The following is a 21,167-nucleotide window of genomic DNA, read 5'->3' on the forward strand; positions in this document are numbered from 1 at the left end:
ATCTTTTACAGAGTTCTCTGGAGTTCGAGAACCAGTATGACATACATTTTAAAAAACAACTGTCTATCACAAAAAGGAGTACAATATATGATACAATAAAACCATCAAAATGACTATGGAAATAAATAACATATATTCAATTTTTTAAATAGATAACATGTTTACAACAGCTCAAAATTTTGAAATCATGGAATAGTATTCAGTAGAAATTCTCTCACTCTTGTCCCCCATCTATCCAGTTTCCACACACCCTCCAAAACAAGTAACCACTGTTTTTTCACTGTCTATTTTGAAATAATATAGACTCACAAGAAATTGCAAAATTAATAAAGAGAATTCCTGATATAACCACTCTTTAAAGTTTAGAGTGTACTCTTCCAGGAAATACATATATAAGCTTGTATAAATGTATCATATTTTCCACTCTGTTTTATTCAAATGGCATCATGTTATACATACGTTTGCACCTTGATGCTGAAGACTGAATATGTCTTGGCAAAATTCATATGTTGGAGCTCTAAGCTCCAGTACAATGGTATTTGGAGGTTGGGCCTTTGGGAGGTGAACAGGTGATGAGAGTGGAGCCCTCGTGAATGAGATTAGTGGCCTTATAAGAAAAAAGATGATAGAGATGATCTGTTTCCACCATCCACCGTGTGAGGTTACAGCAAGAAGGTACCTGTTGGCAAACCAGGAGGGGAGCCCTCACCAGGAGCTGATTTGCCAGCACCTTAATTATGGACTTCTCAACCTCCAGAACAATGATAAATAAATTTCTTTCTTTCTTTCTTTTCTTTTTCTTTTTTTTTTTTTTTTTAGAGGGACTTTTACTCTTGTCGCCCAGGCTGGAGTGCAATGGCACAATTTCGGCTCACTGCAACCTCCACCTCCTGGGTGGAGCTATTTTCCTGCCTCAGCCTCCTGAGTAGCTGTGTTTGCAGGCATGTGCCACCAGGCCCAACTAATTTTTGTATTTTCAGTAGAGATGGGGTTTCATCATGTTGGCCAGGCTGGTCTCGAACTCCTGACCTCAAGTGATCTGCCCCCCTTAGCCTCCCAAAGTGCCAGGATTATAGGCATGAGCCATCACACCTGGCTGAGAAATAAATTTATATTGTTTAAGCCACCCGGTCCATAGTATTTTTTTTATTTCAGCCATAACTGACTAAGGCACTTTCTAAAACAGACAGACAAACTAACATATAAAAAGCCCTACTGAAGTAATTACATAAATAATCAAGTTGTCACTTTAATTTTTTGTGTCACTTTTCCTGGATCAAAGTTTTTCTCTGGTGCAAAACATGATATTCTCTTTACTCCATATATTGGCTCAGGTATCATAAAAAAAAAAATCAAAACCCTAGGTCTGTTTTCACAAACATGCCATTTAAAATGCATGGTGCCAAACCTCTTTCCTGAACATTTTCTTCCAGCAGATCTGAGTTGGTGTGTGGAAATCTATTTTAAAAACAAAACAAAACAAAACAAGTTCTTCAGGTGATCTAGCTAGATCTAGCACATGCAAGTTCTTACTCAGATTCTGGCAATTGTTGTCTAAGAATATATCGACAGAATACATGCTTTTAAAAAGTTAATGGACTGGTGTATAACCAAAGCCACAACACCCCACACATGTGACTGTGATCTTTGCTCCTATGCAAAGTCCTCATAGAGTTGAAGAGTTCTGCACTTTGTTCCTTCCCTGGCACACCTGTGTCTGCATTCCTTCCATCTCCCGGCATTCTCCACTCCTGTCTCTCTGTGTGTTTAAAAACCGGTGTGGGAAGTGTGCATGCCTGTGACACCAGACTCCAGACCATGTATTTCCTGACTCCCATCTTGGTAGCCATTCTCTGCATTTTGGTTGTGTGGATCTTTAAAAATGCTGACAGAAGCATGGAGAAAAAGAAGGGGGAGGCTAGAACCAGGGCCGAGGCTCGCCCCTGGGTGGATGAAGACTTAAAAGATAGCAGTGACCTGCACCAAGCAGAAGAAGGTAAAGACACCAGCTATGCTGCTTAGCTTCACTGTCGTGTTGTGTTGATGATGAGCGTGAGTCAATGGCAGGGCTTATGGAGAGGAAGAAACACACACAGGCCAGCTTCAACATCAACCTCTATTGTGCTAATGAATCAGTGCCTGGCACAGACAGGTCATCTCTCTCCAGTGATGAGCTTGTCACCTGCTAGGACCAACCCTTTTTTATTTTGGATGCTCAGTGAAAAAGCTGTTGAGAGGCTGAAGTTTTCCCTGGCTCCAATTCTGTTCTGCTTGTTAAAATCTTTTTGCAGGAATTCATCCCAGGCTGGCAGTGGGCAGGGACTAAGTGGCCAGGTTTTGATCAGGAATTTTGAAATCTACCAAGTGGCATCACCTAGGAGGCTGCTACCTTTCCCTGTGCCAGGCCCTGGAAGCAAAAGGCTGGGATGGCCTCTGTCCTCAACAAACTGAATGTCCAATTCAGCTGCCAAGATGATACACGAGAATCAGAGAGAGTAACAAAGAGACAGACCCAGTGGAACTGATTCTAAGGTGTTTAGAGCAGGCCTGGGAGTTTGACGGTGCAGTCAGGGAAAGGACAAACTGGGCTGGGAGGATGAATAGGGTACGAATAGCAAGTGCTGGGAGGCCTGTCAGGCAACAAGGGGCAAAAGGAGCAGAATCACCGGGAGGCCTGGGGCAGGGGTAAGAGAGGAGTGGAGAATTGAGGGCGGAGGGAGGAGAGAAGAATGGAAGTAGAGAATTGAGGGCGGGAAGGTTATGGCCACCTTGAGAAGAAAAGGTGATGAAGGAGGCAGATAGGAAGGGAGAGACTGTGGAGGAGGCTTGAGCCATCTGTGTTTGAGAAGCTTTGTCTGGGATGGGTTCGATTTGGAAGAGGTTCTGTGATCTTCAGCTGGGCTAATGATGCCCCCATCCCCAAACAGAGGCCACCTGGACATGTGAGTGTGTGTGAGTGTGTGTGTGAGAGTGTGTGAGTGTTTATGAATGTGTGTGTGTGCGCGTGTGTGTGTGTGCATGTGCGTGTGAGTGTGCGTGTGAGTGTTCATTAATGTGCATGTGTGAGTGTGTTTGCACAAGTGTGTGTATCTGTGAGTGTGCATGTGAGTGTGTGAGTGTGCATGTGTGTGTGCGTGCATGAGTGTGTGTGAGCATGCATGAGTGTATGTGTGCACACGTGCATGAGTGTGTTTGTGAGAGTGTGTGTGCGTGAGTGTGTGTCCTAATCTCAGGACCGGGTCACAGGGTATCCAGCTGGCTCTCAGTGCTAAGAGCCTGTAGTGCTGACTGTACCGCGCAAGAGTCTAGCCTCTCAGCAGGGCTGCCCCTTGCTCTCCTACATTGAAAGCTCTTCACTCAGAACGTCAATTCTACCCAGTGGAGAAGCACTTCCCTTAATCCAGGGAACATCTGCAGTGAAGCTGGGTAAGGGTTTGTGCTGGTAAGGATGGCCTGGATGGTGGGGGCAGGTGGGAATGCAGTGGAAGGGGTGGATCAGAGTAAAGTTAATGGAAGAGCAACAGGGTTTGCTAGTAAATTGGATATTGGGAAAAGGAGGGAGAGAGGGAGAGTTGGAGACTGGAAGCTATCATAAGTGGGTGAGGGAATGAGGATCCAGCTTAAAGGGGAAGATGTTGAGTTCCATCGAGGACATGTTTGATTTCAGACGACAGTGACACACCTGAGCAGAAAAGGGAGAGAGCAGTCTAGGTTAGGGGCCCAGGTCACAGATACTGACTGGAGAGTTGCCAGTATGGGGAAGATACTTGGAACCTGGAGAAATAATGAATCCACAAAGTGGGCATTGCTAGAGAGAAGACTGAGGATAGAACTTGGGGGACACATGCGGTTAAGAGGAACTGTGGAAGAAAAATGTACTAGAGAAAGGGAGGAGCTGTGGGAAAGGGGGCTCTGGGATCATAACAGTAACAAGCCCTTATATATTAATAGCTCTTAGTGTATGCAATCACAGCCACATATTACGTGTAGTAAATCATTTCATCTTCATGACAGTACAATGAGGTAGGCACTATTAGAATCCCCATATTACAGATAAGGAAATTGAGGCCCCAATAGGGTAAGCTCAGGAAGGTGATTGCAGAGACAGGACCCAAGCCAGCTGTTTGCTGGGCTGCCTCTCCCCTGGGAGAATGACCTAGAATGGAGGAGGCAGGAGGTAGCCAGCAGGGACCAACATTCTCTGAGAGATCAGAAAGAGTGTGTATCAAGGAAAGGCCACTGGATTTGAAGACCCAAGAGGTTTGAGGACACAGGAGAGCTCGGGCAGGCTGTTGAGGGTCAGGTCCTGGGGCTGGGCCTGGAGGCTGGGAACATAGAGCAGAACTGGAGGGTCTTTCTCTGGCTCTCTGCCTTATCACTTACTTTTGCAAAATGCTTTGCCTCTTCATTCTCTGTTCCCTTCCATCCTTGTCCTTCTCTTATCTTTATACAGAGGAATGAATGGGACAGCCTTAGTGTCCTCCTTAGCAACTGGGACAAAGTCTTCCCTGAGTGTGGTGTCCACAGATCTCTTGTATGGGGATTCTAATAGTGCCTACGTCGTTGTATTGTCATGAAGATGAAATGATTTACTCCACATCTCTTATGTTGTTTACATAAGTGGTGCATGCTAAGGTCATACAGGTGACCAGTGAGAACCAATGCTTAAACTCAGGCTTCTCAGCCCCCCGAGTCCCTGCTCTCAGTCACAGGGTGGGTGGACATGATCTATGTGGGGATATTACTCTAGGTCCAGAAGGGATTGAGCAGGAACCAACTGGAGAAGAGAACGGACTCCTTTACTGAAGACACATGGAGATGGTGTTGTTGACTGCAAACAGATACCAGATTGAAACCATTTTTAATATTAACAAGGCACTGAATGGTAAAATAAGTATTGTAGGCCATTCTAGCATGAGTTAAGGAAAATATGGGTACCCATCCAACCTCCTGCAGCTCTGATTCACAAAGAATTCCTACCGCATGTTCACAGGTCAGAGAATCGGCGTGTGTGTGTGTGTGGGTGGGGTGGGGGGTGGTGAGGGGTCATTGTGTGACCATGCTTATTAGACATGTGTGTGTGTGGGTGAGGTGGGGGGTGGTGAGGGAACATTGTGTGTCCATGCTTATTAGACATGTGTGTGTGTGGGTGAAGTGGGGGGTGGTGAGGGAACATTGTGTGTCCATGCTTATTAGACGTGTGTGTGTGTGTGTGTGGGTGGGGTGGGGTTGGTGAGGGAACATTGTGTGTCCATGCTTATTAGACATGTGTGTGTGTGGGTGAGGTGGGGGGTGGTGAGGGAACATTGTGTGTCCATGCTTATTAGACATGTGTGTGTGTGGGTGAGGTGGGGGGTGGTGAGGGAACATTGTGTGTCCATGCTTATTAGACACGTGTGTGTGTGTGGGTGGGGTGGGGGTGGTGAGGGAACATTGTGTGTCCATGCTTATTAGACATGTGTGTGTGTGGGTGAGGTGGGGGGTGGTGAGGGAACATTGTGTGACCATGCTTGTTAGACAGGTGTGTGTGTGGGGGTGGGGTGGGGGTAGTGCGGCAACATTGTGTGACCATGCTTATTAGATGTAGGGTACAGTCTCCCTTTGCAAACCAGCCAAGATTGGTGTCCTGTTAATACCTTGTTTGTCTACATTTAGGGTCCAAGAAAGAGGAGCTGCTGAAGTTTATCTCAAAGAAATAAGTCTCAGATTGTCCCAATAAAGTGAACTGAAAATCCTACCCACAAATCCTCTAGTTAGGCTCAGATTCATAGAAGTCCATAGAAATGGGAAAAGAAGAAAAAGATAGGAAACACATCTCATCAAGATGAATCTGTTTTAATGTTAGTGGGGGATTCTTCTGCACTTAGCTTCATTGGCCATCCAAAAGCTATTATTCTAACTGAAGTCACTAACTGAATAATAAGTGACCCAACTTGTCTAGTCTTTTCAAAGAAAGGCCTGAGTTAAAATTTTTTATCCAGTGTGAGTAACATCTGAGAACAAAAATGTTCCTATAAACTTGAGAAACAGATTGTTATGTGCCCATAATAACAAGTAGCTTTCAGAACTGGTTCCAAGCCTGAGCAGTGAATCAATGACAACTCATTTCAGAATAAACTTGGCAAGCTAACCAATCAGTGTCAGCCTCGTGCTTCTGAAAGCCAGCCAACCAGGGGTGGATTTACTCCAGGGCCAGCTCCTCTGAGTGTCAGAGTCTCAACCAAATGACACTGATCCTACAAATGATGTGTGCCACTTGCAGCTCTGAAAGTCCACCAGTGCCTGAACTTCATGCTTCCCAACCAAGTAGCGAGTCTCTGGGGATTAGCAAGAGCCAATTGTTAAATATTTAGGAGTTCTTTGTTAAATCATTAGTGGCTTGAAGTCAGGCCATGGTGTGATTATTTACATCACGGATACTGGCAAGTGCTATGAATCAGTGCTTTCTCCCTTCCACCCCACAAAGAGTTGGCTTACCAGCACACCACTGCCAAAAATTCTATATTAAGTCAGCATTCTACTCTGCTCAGAGAGTCGAGCTTGATCAACATAGTTGTCTTTTACTATGGGAAGCAATGCAATCAGCTTTGTCTTAGACACACCCAGACATTAATACTTTCACATGGCTAATTTAAGAGGTTGGTTTGCTAGACTCCTGTGAGACCTTAAGCTTTTAGAACAAGAGACAGGCAAGTTTAGATGAGAGAAGAGTAGGAAAGGAAAAGGACTTGAATGAAGACATTGTTCTTGAGATCAAGTCTCGGTGGGTTCCTACTAGGGGAAAGTTAGGGTCAGCACAGGACACTGGGGTACCAAAAGAGATAAAGGGTCTCAGAAGACAAATCCTGTCTTCACTCCACTGCTTTGGAGAGGAGGATAAAAATACCTTTTCCTCTACCTAATCTAGGTTCATGGCTGAGGCCCCTATAACAAAAGACAGAATAACAGAAAAGTATACATGTTTATTTAGCATAAGTTTCATGTGACACAGGAGCCTTCATAGGGAAACGAAGACCCAAAGGAACAGTTAAACCTGTGTGTTTTCATGCTAGGTTTGGTGAAAAGTGAACAGTCGTGGAGACATACAAGAGGACAGAGGGGCTGTGGTCTAACATGGTCTAATGGCAATAAACTGGGGAAGATTAGTGTATTAGTCTGTTTTCACACTGCTGATAAAGACATACCTGAGACTCGGTAATTTATAAAGAAAAAGATTTAATGGACTCACAGTTCCATGTGGCTAGAGATGCCTCACAATCATGGTAGAAGGTGAAAGGCATAGCCTACATGGTGGCAGGCAAAGAGGGAATGAGAATCAAGTGAAAGAGGCTTCCCCTTATAAAACCATCAGATCTCCTCAGACTTATTAACTACCACAAGAACAGTACAGGGGAAACTGCCCCCGGATTCAATTATCTCCCACTAGGTCCCTCCCACAACACATGGGAATTATGGGAGCTACAATTCAAGATGAGATTTGGGTGGGGACACAGCCAAACCATATCACTTTGCAATATCTATTTGTTCAGATTCTTCTCTGTGTCCCTAACGTCCTCAGAGATGAGAATGCTCCTTTCCTCTGGGTGGACACCCCTTACATGGGTGCCATATGACCTGCCTCAGGGGAGGGTCAGAAAATTCTTCCTAGGTTTTATGACCTGCTTCTGGAAAGAAGGGCAGTGGAAGGTCAGAAAGCCCTTTTTGCTCTGAAGTTGGCATGCCTTGGGGTAATATGTTCTGAACCCCATTGGCTTTAGGATAGCACTGCCCTATTCAAGGTTTCTCTGTCTGGGCACCCTTCAGCCTTCCCAATCCCTACCCACCTCAGTGCTACTAATGAAATAATCCATCTATGCAGCAGCCAGGTATCACCTTAATAGTTCTGTTGCTCGATGCACCCAGCAAGTCAATACATTGAGACACCAGGTCGCAACAGAGGAAGAGGTTTAATCATAAGGCTACTGAATGAGGAGGCAGGAGGAAACCTTAAATCCATTTCCCTGAGGAGTTTGGAGCTAGGATTTTTTTAGGGTTTTGGAGTGGGCCAAAGTGTGGAGGTCATTGATTGGTCAGAGCGCAGGGTGAAGTCATGGGACAGGGAGATGAAGAAACTGTATTCTCATGCTGATTCCACTGCGTCATGGGAGTCTTCAAACTGGTTGGCATCAGCTATTTCACTGGAATTCGGATCTGAAAGACATTTTAAGTAATTTTTAAATAAAAGCCTTATGATCCTGATGGAGAGATCCTATCTATCTCAAACAAAAGCCTTGTGATTCTAATGTCAGAAATTCTATGTATAGGAACAGCGGGGATGCAAATAGTCAGTATCTACTAGTGCTATGAGACTTTCAGAACAAGGAAGTGGGTCAAAGCAGCCTGATGAATGCTTGATTATAACTGTACTTCTGTCCATAATTCTTGTTAGCTCTATGAGGATGGCCTCACAGGAAGTGGGATGACTGAGAGGCCCAGGTAGGGAGCACAGCAATGGTGAAGCAGCTGGGAAAGAGGCATTGTCGGGGCAGGTGCTGAGCCCTGAAGTGGCTCCCATCCTCACCTTCGAAATCTGCATCACCCTCCTCCTTCGTAACATTACTCCTCAAGGCTCCCAAAATTGCAAGAAGGGAACAAAGATGACATGACACAAATTGTCCTTGGTTTCTTAATTAGAAGATAGTGGCCCATTTGCAAAGACTGTGCAGTAGAACTGTAAAAACACTAAAGCAATGTATTTGGAGATGCAACCAGAAAAACACCTCCATGCTAAATGTGAAAAGACAGAAGTGACCTAGAATTACTTGGCTGGCTAAACCTAATTATGGCACAATTAACGGATTCCTTGGCATTAAAGCGATTGTAGGGACCAACGGATTGATTGCTAGAAAACTGATAGTGTGTATTACCACTCCCCCTTCACATCTACTTCCTTATAACTAAAAGTATACGGTTTGGGCCAAAACTGCTCCTGCTAGTGAAATATGAAAAGAAGTTTCTCCTCTGCCCTCTGAAGTTTCACTGAAAACGAACTGACAAGAGACAGATTAATAGAAGGAAAGGCACACAAATTTATTTAACATGTATAAGCACTGGGGAATCCCCAATAACCCAGTGGGGTCCAGATGCTTATATATCCTTCTTCATAGGGGATGAAGGGATGGTGGGAGTGTGTAGGAGTAAATGATTTTCAGGCAAAATGAATGGGTCCAAAGAGCGATGCCTTCGGATGAAGTTCCTTGAGCTTATGAGAGGTAGTGGGAAGGTGAGGGGTGGAACTTCACTGTGAACAAAAGTCTTCTCATTATGCAGGTAAAGTTCCCCAGGTTGTCTCTGTCTGCCTGGATTCCTAGGCAGGGGATCTTAAGACAATTACATTTCTTCATCTTCTTTTCTTTTCTTAATAGATAGGATATTGCTTTGTTGCCCAGGCTGGAGTGCAGTGGCTTGATCATAGCTCACTGAAGCCTCAAACTCCTGGACTCAAGCTATCCTCCCACCTCAGCCTCTTGAGTAGCTAGGACTACAGGCACACACCAACGTGCCTAATTTTTAGACTTTTTGTAAAGACAGGGTCTCTCTACGTTGCCCAGGCTGGTCTCGAACTCCTGGGCTCAAGCAATCCTCCCACCTCAGCCTCCCAAAGTGCTGGGATTACAGGCATGAGCCACTGGGCCTGTCCCAGTTACATTTCTTTTGGAAAGAGATGTTCTTAGTCAGACAGGGAAATTCCATAGTCTCTCTCAGTGCTTCAGGAAAAAGGATCAGAGAGACCAGAGACCAGGAAGGTCAGAGGGAGACCTGGAGGTGCTTCTTCAGTTCACTAGGTCAAGTGCCAAGTGTCAGTATTTTAGGATATTGTTTCCAGAGCCCCAGTGCAATGACACAAGGCAAGTTACTGTTGGTATCAATAGCAGGCCCCAAGTGTGGCAGCACAAGATTTACATTCAAAAAGCAGGCCATAATAGTACACATTTGCTTTGCACTTTGTGGACCTTAGAGCTTGAATAATCCCTAGTGGCTTGACTGCTCTAGAGTGAAGGTAGGGAAACAAAGGAGTTTACACAGCCTGCTCTCTTGCCTCTGGGTGAGGGCCACATTCCTCGGGAGCAGTCAGGAGTTCGGGGGAAGGGGAAAAGTGGAAGCTCATTGTGCTCCTAGCCTGGCCCTGCTAGTCTCATTCCCCAGCCATAGTATAGACCTTTTGCCCTGTGAAAGGCTCCAGGAATGGCCGCCTGGCTGTGCACTGCTCCGAGAGTGCACTCAGGACAGTCCCATCAGGAGGTGATGAGGATCATTTGTTTGACCATTCCCTGGTCAGGGATAATGGCTAGCACTGATAATGAGGCAACAGTTTGCTTCCTTCTGCTAATTGGGAGAGTCTGCCTTGGACTCTAGAAGCTGCAGAAACTGCCAAGTCATGCATTTAGACTGCTTTTAGTTTTTACAAGTGCTGAATGGGTCTTAAGAGTTAGTAACTTACCTTTCAAAGAGTTAAGGAAGCATTTAATGCATTTGCTTATATACCACTTATTAACCACAGAGACTGCCAGACTTTATCTTAAGCGGTATCAAAAGTATCATTGGTGTTGAAAGTCTTTATTCACACCTTGATAAAGTTCAGGGTTGTCACTGTGACGTTGATGACATTGGCATTTCATTCAGGACTGATTGTTAGAAAGTCGATAGATGTTTATTACCGCTCCCCCATCACACCTACTTTCTTCTAAATAGGCCCAAACTGTCCCTGCTAGAGAAATATAAAAAGAAGTTTCCTCACTAAGAGCTATAAGCCAACAGTAGCGCCTGCTAACATTGTTATTGGTGTTCCTCAGAAGGTGAATTCTCTACCTGAATTCTACCTGGAGAATGGCCGAGTCCCTCAGGGCGGGTCTTTGACCTTCTTCCACTCTTCCTTTCATTCTTCCTGGTCATGCTTATCACTTCCGGAGGGCTCCAAATGGGATCTCACCTTCAAAGCTCACACATTTCCTTTTGTACTTGACACCTGCACTTGAATGGCTTGCAGCATCTGGAATCAGGCAGACTGTTGACCCCTGTTCCTCCTTCTTGTCCACCCCTAATAGTTCATCTCTTAGTCCTCCTAGCTCAGTGGATTGTTCCACCATCCAACCAGGCACTAAAGCCAGAAACCTGGCATTGATTCCTGGTTCCTCCCTCTCTCTCCCAGCCACTCTCAACCACCCACATTAGCCAGTCTTTCGATTTCTATTTCTAAGGTGTTTCGAGAATCTGCACACCCCTGTCATTCTTTCTGCTTCTCCAAGGGTCCAAGCCATCATCGTCCCCCAGTCAGGCTATGTCTACAGCGTCTGTATGGTTCTGCGTTTTTCACATTGTCTCCTCAATACATTTGAATCCCCAGCCTCTTTCTTATTGCTCAAGTTTCACCTTACATGCCATCCCCTTGGGAATCACTTTGTGTCCTCCCTCTTTGTATCATCCCTTCTTATTCTCTGTCACTTCATAGAGAATTAATTGTCCTCATAGGAGTGATTACAGTTTGTAATTCTATGCATACGTACATTTGCTGCTTTGGTTAAATATATAAGGAGTAAGGTTATTATTCCAAAGAGGAAAACAGTTACCTTCAATCCTTTCCCTAAAATTTTATTAATTGGAGAAGATTAAAATTCATATCATAGAGGAAAAGAGTGAAAATTAAACACCACACCTAGAGCCCAGGCAAACTTTGTCATAAACCATTGTTTGTTCTCAGGTCCCATTCAATTCCCAAAGGGAATTATTGACTATCCATCATCTGATCATTGGGTCCAGTCATTCCCCCTGAAATTCATTACTCCTACACCTCCCATCTCCTCTTCCTCTATAAAGAAGGGTGTATAAGCATTTGGACACCGTTGGGTTATTGAGTGATCACTCTCTTGCTATTGCCCCGTGCTATGCATGCTAGAATAATTTTGTATGGCTTTTTCTCCTATTAATCTGTCTTTTGTGAATTTGTTTTCAGTGAACCTTCAGAGAGTGAAGGAGGAAGCTTTCCCTCTTCACCCCTATAGTATGAAAGTCACATCTATCTTGTTCACTAATATATATATCAAAGGCTCAATAAAAGCCTTGTTGAATGAATTGTATATTTCCATCTTCCAGGAAGATTTTGAGAGCTTTACTAAATGTAATTTGCATTATACATAGTATTTGGTGTTTTGCAAATTACAATTATAACCCGAAAACTTGTTTTTTCCCAACTAATCATACCCACCAGAGATTTTTATTCCACTGTACCACCTTTCTTTCCCTAAAACACCACAACTACCACTAGCACTACCACAAAAACAACCACCGCAAAATCATTGCTATTGGCATTTCCTGAGCAGATGTCTAAAAAAAGAAAGTTGTTTAGTTCCACTAATATAAAACAGATCAACTTTAGGACTTGCATTGCTTCTTCATGCTTTGTTCTTTTAGCTAATGTGTAATACTTACATAACCCAGGGGTCAGCTGAGCTCATCCTATTTAGAAAAAATAAATAAACTAAAAATAAAATTTAAAAAAGGGCTGAATCCTCAATCCTACATGCTTTAAGGAGGCCAATTCCCTCTCAAGGATTTGAGAATCCCCACAGAACCTGTGTCCATGGAGCCACCTCTGGCTCTGAGGTTCATGCCCCATGGACCCCTGATTTCCTTTATGTGTTTTCTTCTTCCACCTCACACCAATTTATCTGTGGAAATCAACTTTTGTTTCTGTTTGTTTCTTTGGTCTCTCACTTCCCAACTCCTCACACAGCATGTTAGCATTTGGGGCAGCCCTTCTTCCTTCTAAAGGTCTTTTGAGCCACTGTCGTAGGCCTCCCTTTGGGCTCCCCTTCCCAAACTCTGTTCCCCTCACTTGATCATGCTCAGCTCCTCTCCCCCAAAGACTCATGCCTATGCTCTGAAAAAGAGTGGTCCATGGAATCCAGGGACATGGCAGCACAGGAAAATTGTCAGAGGTTTACAATTTTACACTGTCTTCTTCCCTCATCAGCCTGGTGAGGGGACGTGAGCAACAGGAGGTTTATTTTCCACAAATGATGCTACTTTGCTCAGAAGGCAAAAATACCTATGGCCAGTTTTGTTTACACTTTTAAGTTCTCACTCATTGTTTTAAACTCTAAATCTTTCTTGAAAGTATTGATATTTTAAACACGAAACAGGAATTTTAAAATATTGGTTTTGCTATTGTACTTACAGAAATGGTAACATGGCAAGAAATTCATCTCTAAGGATCTAAGTTTCCGCTGTATCTAGATTTTACCTACTTTTGCTGAACGTGAACTTTCTCTGCATTGAGAAAATGTCAAGTATCTTTTCTCCTTTTTTAGAAGTTTTGTTTAAAAGTTCTGGACAGTTGACCTATTCCTGATTCTTCTGGTAATTAATCTCTATGGCCTTCTTCTCATTGAAAAAACTTAATTGTGAAATGTACTCACTGAAGAAGTGTGTAAAACACAGATGAACAGCTTAACAAATAAGTATTAAGCAAAACCTTATACAATTATCACTTAGGTTAAGAAATATACACATCCAACATTTCATAAACACCCATATGTCCTTCCCCAGTCACAGCCTCTTCTATTTCCAACGGAAGTAACTTCTATTTTGAATTTTATGAAAATTATTTCTTTGCTTTTCTTCTTAGTTGCATCACTCTTACACAACTAAACATTCCTAAACATTAAAATTATACTGTTTATATTCTTTTGACTTGCTGTTTTATATTTGTAAGAGTCAAATATAATGCCAAGCAGGTTAGGCATGTAACTGAGGCTCATTCATTTTCACTGTTGTATAGTATTCTGTTATATGACTATATCACAATTTATTCTACTGTTGATGAACATTTGGTCTATTTCTAGTTTAGGACTATTATAAACTATTTCTGTAAACATTGTAATACTAGTCTTGTACATATGTGCATGGATTTTTCTGGTGCGTGCATGGAATTGCAGAGTCATGATGTGAAGGGCCTGATGATGTACCACGCAGATCCCCCCTTGAGGAAGGGCTTGCTGTCTCTATTGCTGGGAGTACTGTCGGCCTCTTGCAGGGATGGCCTCTGCTGTAGATAGCTATCTCTCCCGCGATCCCACCCCTCCCAGGATGGCCCACATCTAATGACTGATTGCAGTGGTCGTATAAAGGTCCAGCCATTATGGCCTAATCTGAGACAACTCTGATGGGCAATTTTAGTTTCAAAATAGCCCTTGCTGTGGTTGAGGTCGTCTCTCAGCTTGCATTGCAGCTTGGCTTCTTCTGCCCAATCTTGTTTCTTTCCTCTCTCTTCCATAGGTTTTGATCCCAAAGATACTTCCTATAAACATTCCACACATGACTCAGTCTCAGAGTCAGCTTCTTGGAGAACCTAAGTAGAGACATGTAGGGTATACCTCTATCCAATTTTACTAGACAATACTGAGTTTTAAAATCTCAGATTGCTATTTTTCAATAATTTTGGAAAAATTTCAGCCATTGCCTTTTCAGATATTGACTCTGGCCCATTTCCTCTCTCTCTTCTCCTTTCAGGACTCCAATTAAATGGTTAGACCTTCTCACTGTATCCTCTTATGTCTTTTACACTCTCACCTATGTTTTCTGTCTCTCTCTTTCTATGCTACATTTTGGATAGGTAAGAAGAAACTATCTTCCTATTGATTTCATTTCCTCTTCAGCTGTGCCTACATTGATGTGAATGATTGTTTAATTGAATGTTTAATTTAGTTTGTTTTCATTTTTGTTTCTAGAGGATATTTTTAGTTCTTTTTTTCAAATTTGCTGTCACTTTTTTCTGCCAAAGTCGTGTGTCTTGTATTTCTTTGGACATAGTGAGCATAGTTGTTTCATGATCCGTGGCTGATAACTCCAGTATCATAAGTCATTGTTGATCTGTTTCTGATGCCCATTGTTTTTTAATGGTTGTTATTCATAACTTTGTGTTTTCCTAAATACATTGTTATTTTTCATTGTTTGCTAGTCATTCTTTTGGAAAAGTACTTATAAAAACTTTGTGAGGTCTAGGATATTGGTACTTATTTCCAGGGAAAATTCACTTTTGTGCTTACACGGTGTGACACTAATACTCCGGGATGACTTTTACCTAAGGTTAAATCCTGTGGTTCCCTGGATCACTCAGATGATATTGTCTTAGGCTGCAAGCACATATCAGGGCTGGTTTATTTAAAATTCCCCCTTACTATGAGACTGTAGACCTTCAGGGTCCCAGCTTAAAGTGTAGGGGCTGTCAAGTCTCCCTGGGTAGACCTGGGATTTTGGCTTTTGTCATCATCCTTTACCTCAGATCAACCTCACAGCTGTTTCTTGGTAACTGGAAAATATATAATACTCTGGGCATTTGAATGCTGGTCTACCTCTGTGGTACTAACCTTCAGCTAGATTTTGACTGTCATTTCCTATAGTAACAGATGAGCATTCCAATGCATACAAGAAAATGTTTTAAAATATATTTTACAAAGGATTTCAGTTTGTTTTGTTTTTCTAGCTTACAGCGTTCATAAAAATTCTCTAATTAACCACTACTAAAAATTGAAATCCTTTAATAGATGCCACAACCACAAACTGCAACAACTATAACCACAGCTGCATCAGCTAATCAATGAGATCAAAATGGATTTATGGTTGGGTGCAGTGGCTCATGCCTGTAATCCCAGCACTTTGGGAGGCTGAGGTGGGAGGATTGCTTAAGCCCAGGAGTTTGAGGCCCATGCAACATAGTGAGACCAAGTCTCTAAAAAAAAAAAAAAAAAATTAATATTAAAAAAAACCCTCTTCCCCCCGCCCCAAAAAAAAACCCTTGAAGTGGATTCGTATCTACTAAAAGAAAAAAGTAACAAGTTATTTTATTCCATCACACAGCTCAAGGCATGGGATACACATCATATCAAGCACATATAATTGGGTTTTAGGGAGGTTGTCAATGAGGAAGATATAAAACAACATTATATTCAGTTTCCTAAAGACACAGTTTAGGTAGTACAATAATGATTCAGGTAGGACACAAACACATGCACACACATACATTTCAATGGTTTAAAAGATCTTAAATTTGTTATTTTAGGAAAGTGAGTGCTGAGCATTTTCAGCAATATCGCAGCAGACTGATGATCTGTTCTTATCTAAGTAGGAGTTGCTTTCTGTGTGTTACGGCTTCTCTGCACCCATTCCCATCAGGCTGAAAAATATTAGGGCAGGTTTGTTAAAGACTGAATTATTGTGTAAAAGAACCATCTACTCACTAGATTCCAACAATATTTTCAGTGTTTACTCCATGGGCAGCCTTCTCAGTGAAGCTTTCTTTATGCGATTCAAATTTCACTGAAAAAATTCCAACTCATAGCAATTCATTCTGATTTGATATACTGAGTTTTACTTTCTGTACTGGCCTCATTTTGGTATATTTGCCTCCTACGTTCTAGGAATTGATAAAACTCAGCAACAACCGGAAGCCCAAGACCAGCCTAAGACAAGCAAGGAATATCTATTATTATTATTTTTTTTGCCATCCAAACATTTTCCCCTCAATAATTTTAACTGTTTGAAGACAGCATCTTAGAATTTTTTTCTGTTGAACTCTTTGTAGTTCAGAACTATGTCTTTTCATGAGCTTAAGTGAAATGAAGAAATGGTATTCAGAAAAGCTGTGAAATTTTGGATATATAACGAACAATTTTGAGAATATTGGAATGTAGTATCTGGGAATTTGACAATACAGTCTTCAGAACCCTTGTTTGTAGAGACTATCTTGAACTTCACAATGTTATTTATTGGAAAATCTTCTTCTACAAAAACATAACTGGGTCTGCCCTTGCTGAAGCTTTTAGTGCACTAGACACATCATCCTTCTTATCTTCTGCCATATCTGTGGGCTCATTTTCTTTCTCCTCAGTTTTATCATTTTTAGCTTCAGTGATTGACCCTTCTGTTGCATCTTCATCTTCTCTAAGATCTTGAACTACTGATAATGAGCTTGCAGAACTTTCTGAACAGGAGGGTAATGGGGAAAACAGAAGAAGTGGCAGAAGCAGGCAGACATAATGAGAAATTTTATGTAATTAAATGTAACAGTTCTTTTCTTATGTTTAATTTTTTTGTGTCTTGTTTAAGAAATCCTTCTCCACTCCAAGGTCGTGAAGACATTCTCTTACATTCTCTTCTAAAAGCTTTAAAAATTAATCTTTCATATTTAGAATTGTGGTGAGAACAATCCTATTTGTTCTCAATCTCTGATGGAAGGGTTTCAAAGATTCATCATTACCATAGCTGGATGTGGTGGGGTTTTTCCCCCCATAGTTAGACTATCAGATTAAGAAAGTTCCTTTCTCCAAATTTACCAAGAGATAAATGTCAAGTTTTATTAAACACCTTTTCTGCATTGTAATGATTTTTGTGGTTTACGTTCTTCAGCTTTTTAATGTGACAAAAAAAAGATTGTTTTTCTAATGTTAAATTAACCTCGTATTCCTGGGACAATTCCAACTTGGCCAAGATGTATTTTTTTTATAAATTGCCGAATTCTGTTATTAATATTTTGTTTAGGATTTTTGTACCATGTTTGTAAGGAAGTTGAGCCTGTAGTTTTTTGTTCTCTTAATGCCCTACTTATGTTTGGTATCAAGGTTGTGGTCATTCCATAAAATGAGTTGGAGGGTGTTTACTCTTTTTCTATTGTATCTGGACCTAGAGTTGCTTTCTCTTTTAGGAAAATCTTTGCTTACTAATTCAGCTTATTGAATAGTCAGCAGACTTTTCAGTTTTTCTATTTTGAAGTTAGTTTTGGCAGGTTATATTTTTAAGAAATTTGTCTATTTTATATAAATTTTCTAACATATTGGTATAATAAATATTCTCATACTATTCGTTAAATGACGGTAACATCTGTAGTGATGCCTCGTTTTTCATTCCTGATTTTGTTACTTGTACTTTCTCTTTTTCTTGATCAATCTTGCCAGAGGATTGCCAATTTAATCAGTTTCTGCAGAGAACTAGCTTTGGTTTTGATGTTTCTCCCTATTGGATGTTTGTTGTTGTTTTCCTTAATATGTCATATTTAATATTTACTTTTTCTACTATCTTTAGTTTTATTTGGTTATTTTTTCTAACTTCTTGAAATTGATTTTTAATTCATTAATTTTTAGAGTTTGTTCCTATCTAATGTATGTATGTAAGGCTTGGAATCTCCCTCTAAATATAATATGTTAATGTTATTGCATAGACTTTTCAATATGTAATAATTTCATATTTTAATTTTGAAATATTTTCTAATTTTCATTAAGGTATTTTGTTTGTTTTTTTTAGTTATCTTTTTGTTACTAGTTTAATTGCATTACAGTCAGAGATCATTATCTATTGGGCCATTAAAATATGTTGAGAGTTATTTTTTGGTCCAATAAGTCTGCTTAAAAAAAATGTGTTCTGTAGTTGTTTGGTGCAGTGTCCTATGTAAGCCTATTTGGTTATCTTTGTCAATTACCTTGTGAAAATCTTCTGTATCCTTACTGATTTTTTTCTTCTGCTTATTCTATCATTACCAAGAGAGATGCATTAAGATCTTTCACTGTGTTGTGGATTTTTACATTTCTTCTTAAAAGTCTGTCTTGAGGTCATGTAATATAATTGCATACATATTTAAAATTATGTTTTCCCAGTAAATTAAATTGTATTATTATAAACTGACCCTTTTTATTATCAATAATGCTTTTGGCCTTAATTTTTTTTTCAACTAGTGTAGTTATGTGATACATGGTATGACTTTCAATGTTTCTATATGCTTATGTTTTAGGTGTATCACTTATAAACAACATACTTGGACTTAAAATAATCATTGGCCTTTATCAGGAACATTTAGTTCATTTCTATTCAATGCAACTATTCTTGCCATGGTTAGAAATTCAGTTATTTCTGTGTTCTTCCCGAGGTAACTTTTTTTCTCTCTAGTTGCTTTCAATATTTTTATATTTTATTGGAAAAACTATAGTTTTTAAAAATAACTCTTTGAATTTACTAGGCCTCAGAGTAAAAATGTGCCATTTACATAGCTTACCTGTAGGCAAGCAGCCTGAAATAACTTGTAGTTTTGCATCTAACGCAGCCCCTGATTTACTTTTATTGTTGTCAGGATCAATTATGAAACTGAAGTTTGGCACCTTCTTTATAATCACATTTTTCCCATTGTAGCAGCTGTGTTTAATGTCATTAAAAATAGTCAAGTGCAATGGTGTACACCTGTACTCCCAGCTACTCAGGAGGCTGAAGCTGGAGGATCCCTTGAGGCCAGCAGTTTGAGTCCAGCCTGGGCAACATAGCAAGACCCCATTTCTAATTTTAAAAGAAGAGAAAGGAAAAAGTTCTTGTAAAAAAAAATAAATAAATAAAAGAATTTACCAGCCCTCTTGAATCTGTAGATCTGGTACTTTTCATGAGTTCTGCAAAAATCTCAGATGCTATCTTTTCAAATATTGCCTCCACCAGATACTCTTTGAATCAAATGATCAAATGTATATTAGACATTCTCACTCTTCACTCTGCTCTATTTTTTCTTGCCCTTTCCTCTATATTTTCTATCTTTTTGTCTCTCCTTGCCCCATTCTAAATGTTTTCTTCTGACTTATCTCCCAGTTCATTAATTTTTCTGTAGCTAGTCTAACCTGCTAGTCAACCATCCTTTTAAGTTCTTAATTCTATTATTTTTCAATTCCAGAAGTTCTCTATTTTTTCAGATTGTTTACATTAGCTTTTATTCTATGTTTTTCTGTTGTTTTTATTTTTTCTTCTTTTTAATTTTTTTCCTTTTATTCTTTCCTGTACCCTACAGATTTATATAAGCTTGTCTTTTTTCTCTAAATACAGTAATCATAGTATTAGAGAATTAGAGCATTAATCTGGGTCTGATAATTCCAATATTTGGAGTCTTTGGGCATCTGACTTTTTTTTTTTTCTTAAATTGATTCTGCTGTTCTTGTCCAAGATGTTTTCTTCTTTATGTGCCTGATTGCATTTGGTGGGTTGCTGATGATTATATTTAAAATTATTTGTATATTGGCATTTGCTTCTGCTAGACAACTGGGGTACTTTCAGGCAAGACAAGTTTATTCCAAGTTCAAGTTTGAGGTAAGACTCATCAAACTGATATAAACCGTTGAGGAATAATTTATTTATGACTGATACTTACCCTAAGGATGTAGTTTTGGGGTCCTAGCTTATTAGACTTCACATTCCGTGTGGGCCTGGGCTTTGATATCTGTCACCCTTAATCCCTGAAGGTATAAAAATGGAATTCAAATGTGTAGGGATTGGCAAATACAGTAGGGAAAAAAATGTACCTTCTGCACTTATTTACCTGTGTGAGTTCATATTTTCTCTTCACTTTGGCCTGCAAATTTCTTGCTACGTTGCAGGCTCAATGATTTTTAAAAAAGACTTTGAAAAATACTTATTTAGAGATCTGAGTGGTTTTCAGCTGATGGGAGATTGTTTCAAATAACCTAGTCCATCATTAACAGAAATTTGAATTCCTCATCTTTTTTTGGTAAAATTTTTCTTTTTCTTGATTTATAATTAGTCTGGAGTTTTTGCTTCTTTCTCTTTCTTTCTTTCTTCCCTTCCTTCCTTCCTTCCTTCCTTCCTTCCTTCCACCTTCTTTTTTTTTTGACGGAGTCTCACTCTGTTACCCAGGCTGGAGTACAGTGGTGCAGTCTCGACTCACTGCAACCTCTGCCTCCCAGGTTCAAGCGATTCTCATGCCTCAGCCTCCCAAGTAGTTAGGATTACAGGTGTGCACTACAACACCTGGCTAATTTTTGCATTTTTAGTAGAGATGGGGTTTCACCATGTTGACCAGGCTGGTCTTGAACTCCCAACCTCAAGTGATCCTCCCGCCTTGGCCTCCCAAAGTGCTGGGATTACAGGCATAAGCCACCATGCCTGGACTTTTCTTCCTTTTTTAAAAAAGAGATTGGGTCTCTCTTCGTTGCCCAGGCTAGAGTGCAGTGGTGTGATGATAGCTCACCACAGCCTTGAACTCCTGGGCTCAAGTGATCCTCTCACCTCAGTCTCCAGAGCAGCTGGGAATACACGTGTGGGCCATTGCACCCAGCTGGAGTTTTAAGGATAGTCAAGATCAATGGTAAGGA

General features: G+C 40.8%; 1 protein-coding gene across 3 annotated transcripts in view; it reads left to right on the forward strand.

Moving 5' to 3' along the window:
* Positions 1 to 1,794: 1,794 nt before the first annotated feature.
* The window catches only part of IYD (iodotyrosine deiodinase), a 36,164-nt gene continuing 16,791 nt past the window's right edge, over positions 1,795 to 21,167 (forward strand). For all 3 annotated transcript variants that reach the window (XM_054493053.1, XM_054493054.1, XM_054493055.1), the window contains exon 1: positions 1,795 to 1,996. In XM_054493053.1, coding sequence (XP_054349028.1) covers positions 1,819 to 1,996 — 178 coding nt within the window. In that variant the 5' untranslated portion in view covers positions 1,795 to 1,818. The remainder of the gene's footprint in view (positions 1,997 to 21,167) is intronic.

The sequence above is a fragment of the Pongo pygmaeus genome, chromosome 5 (assembly GCF_028885625.2).
Source record: "Pongo pygmaeus isolate AG05252 chromosome 5, NHGRI_mPonPyg2-v2.0_pri, whole genome shotgun sequence".
NCBI classification, from domain to species: Eukaryota; Metazoa; Chordata; class Mammalia; order Primates; family Hominidae; genus Pongo; species Pongo pygmaeus.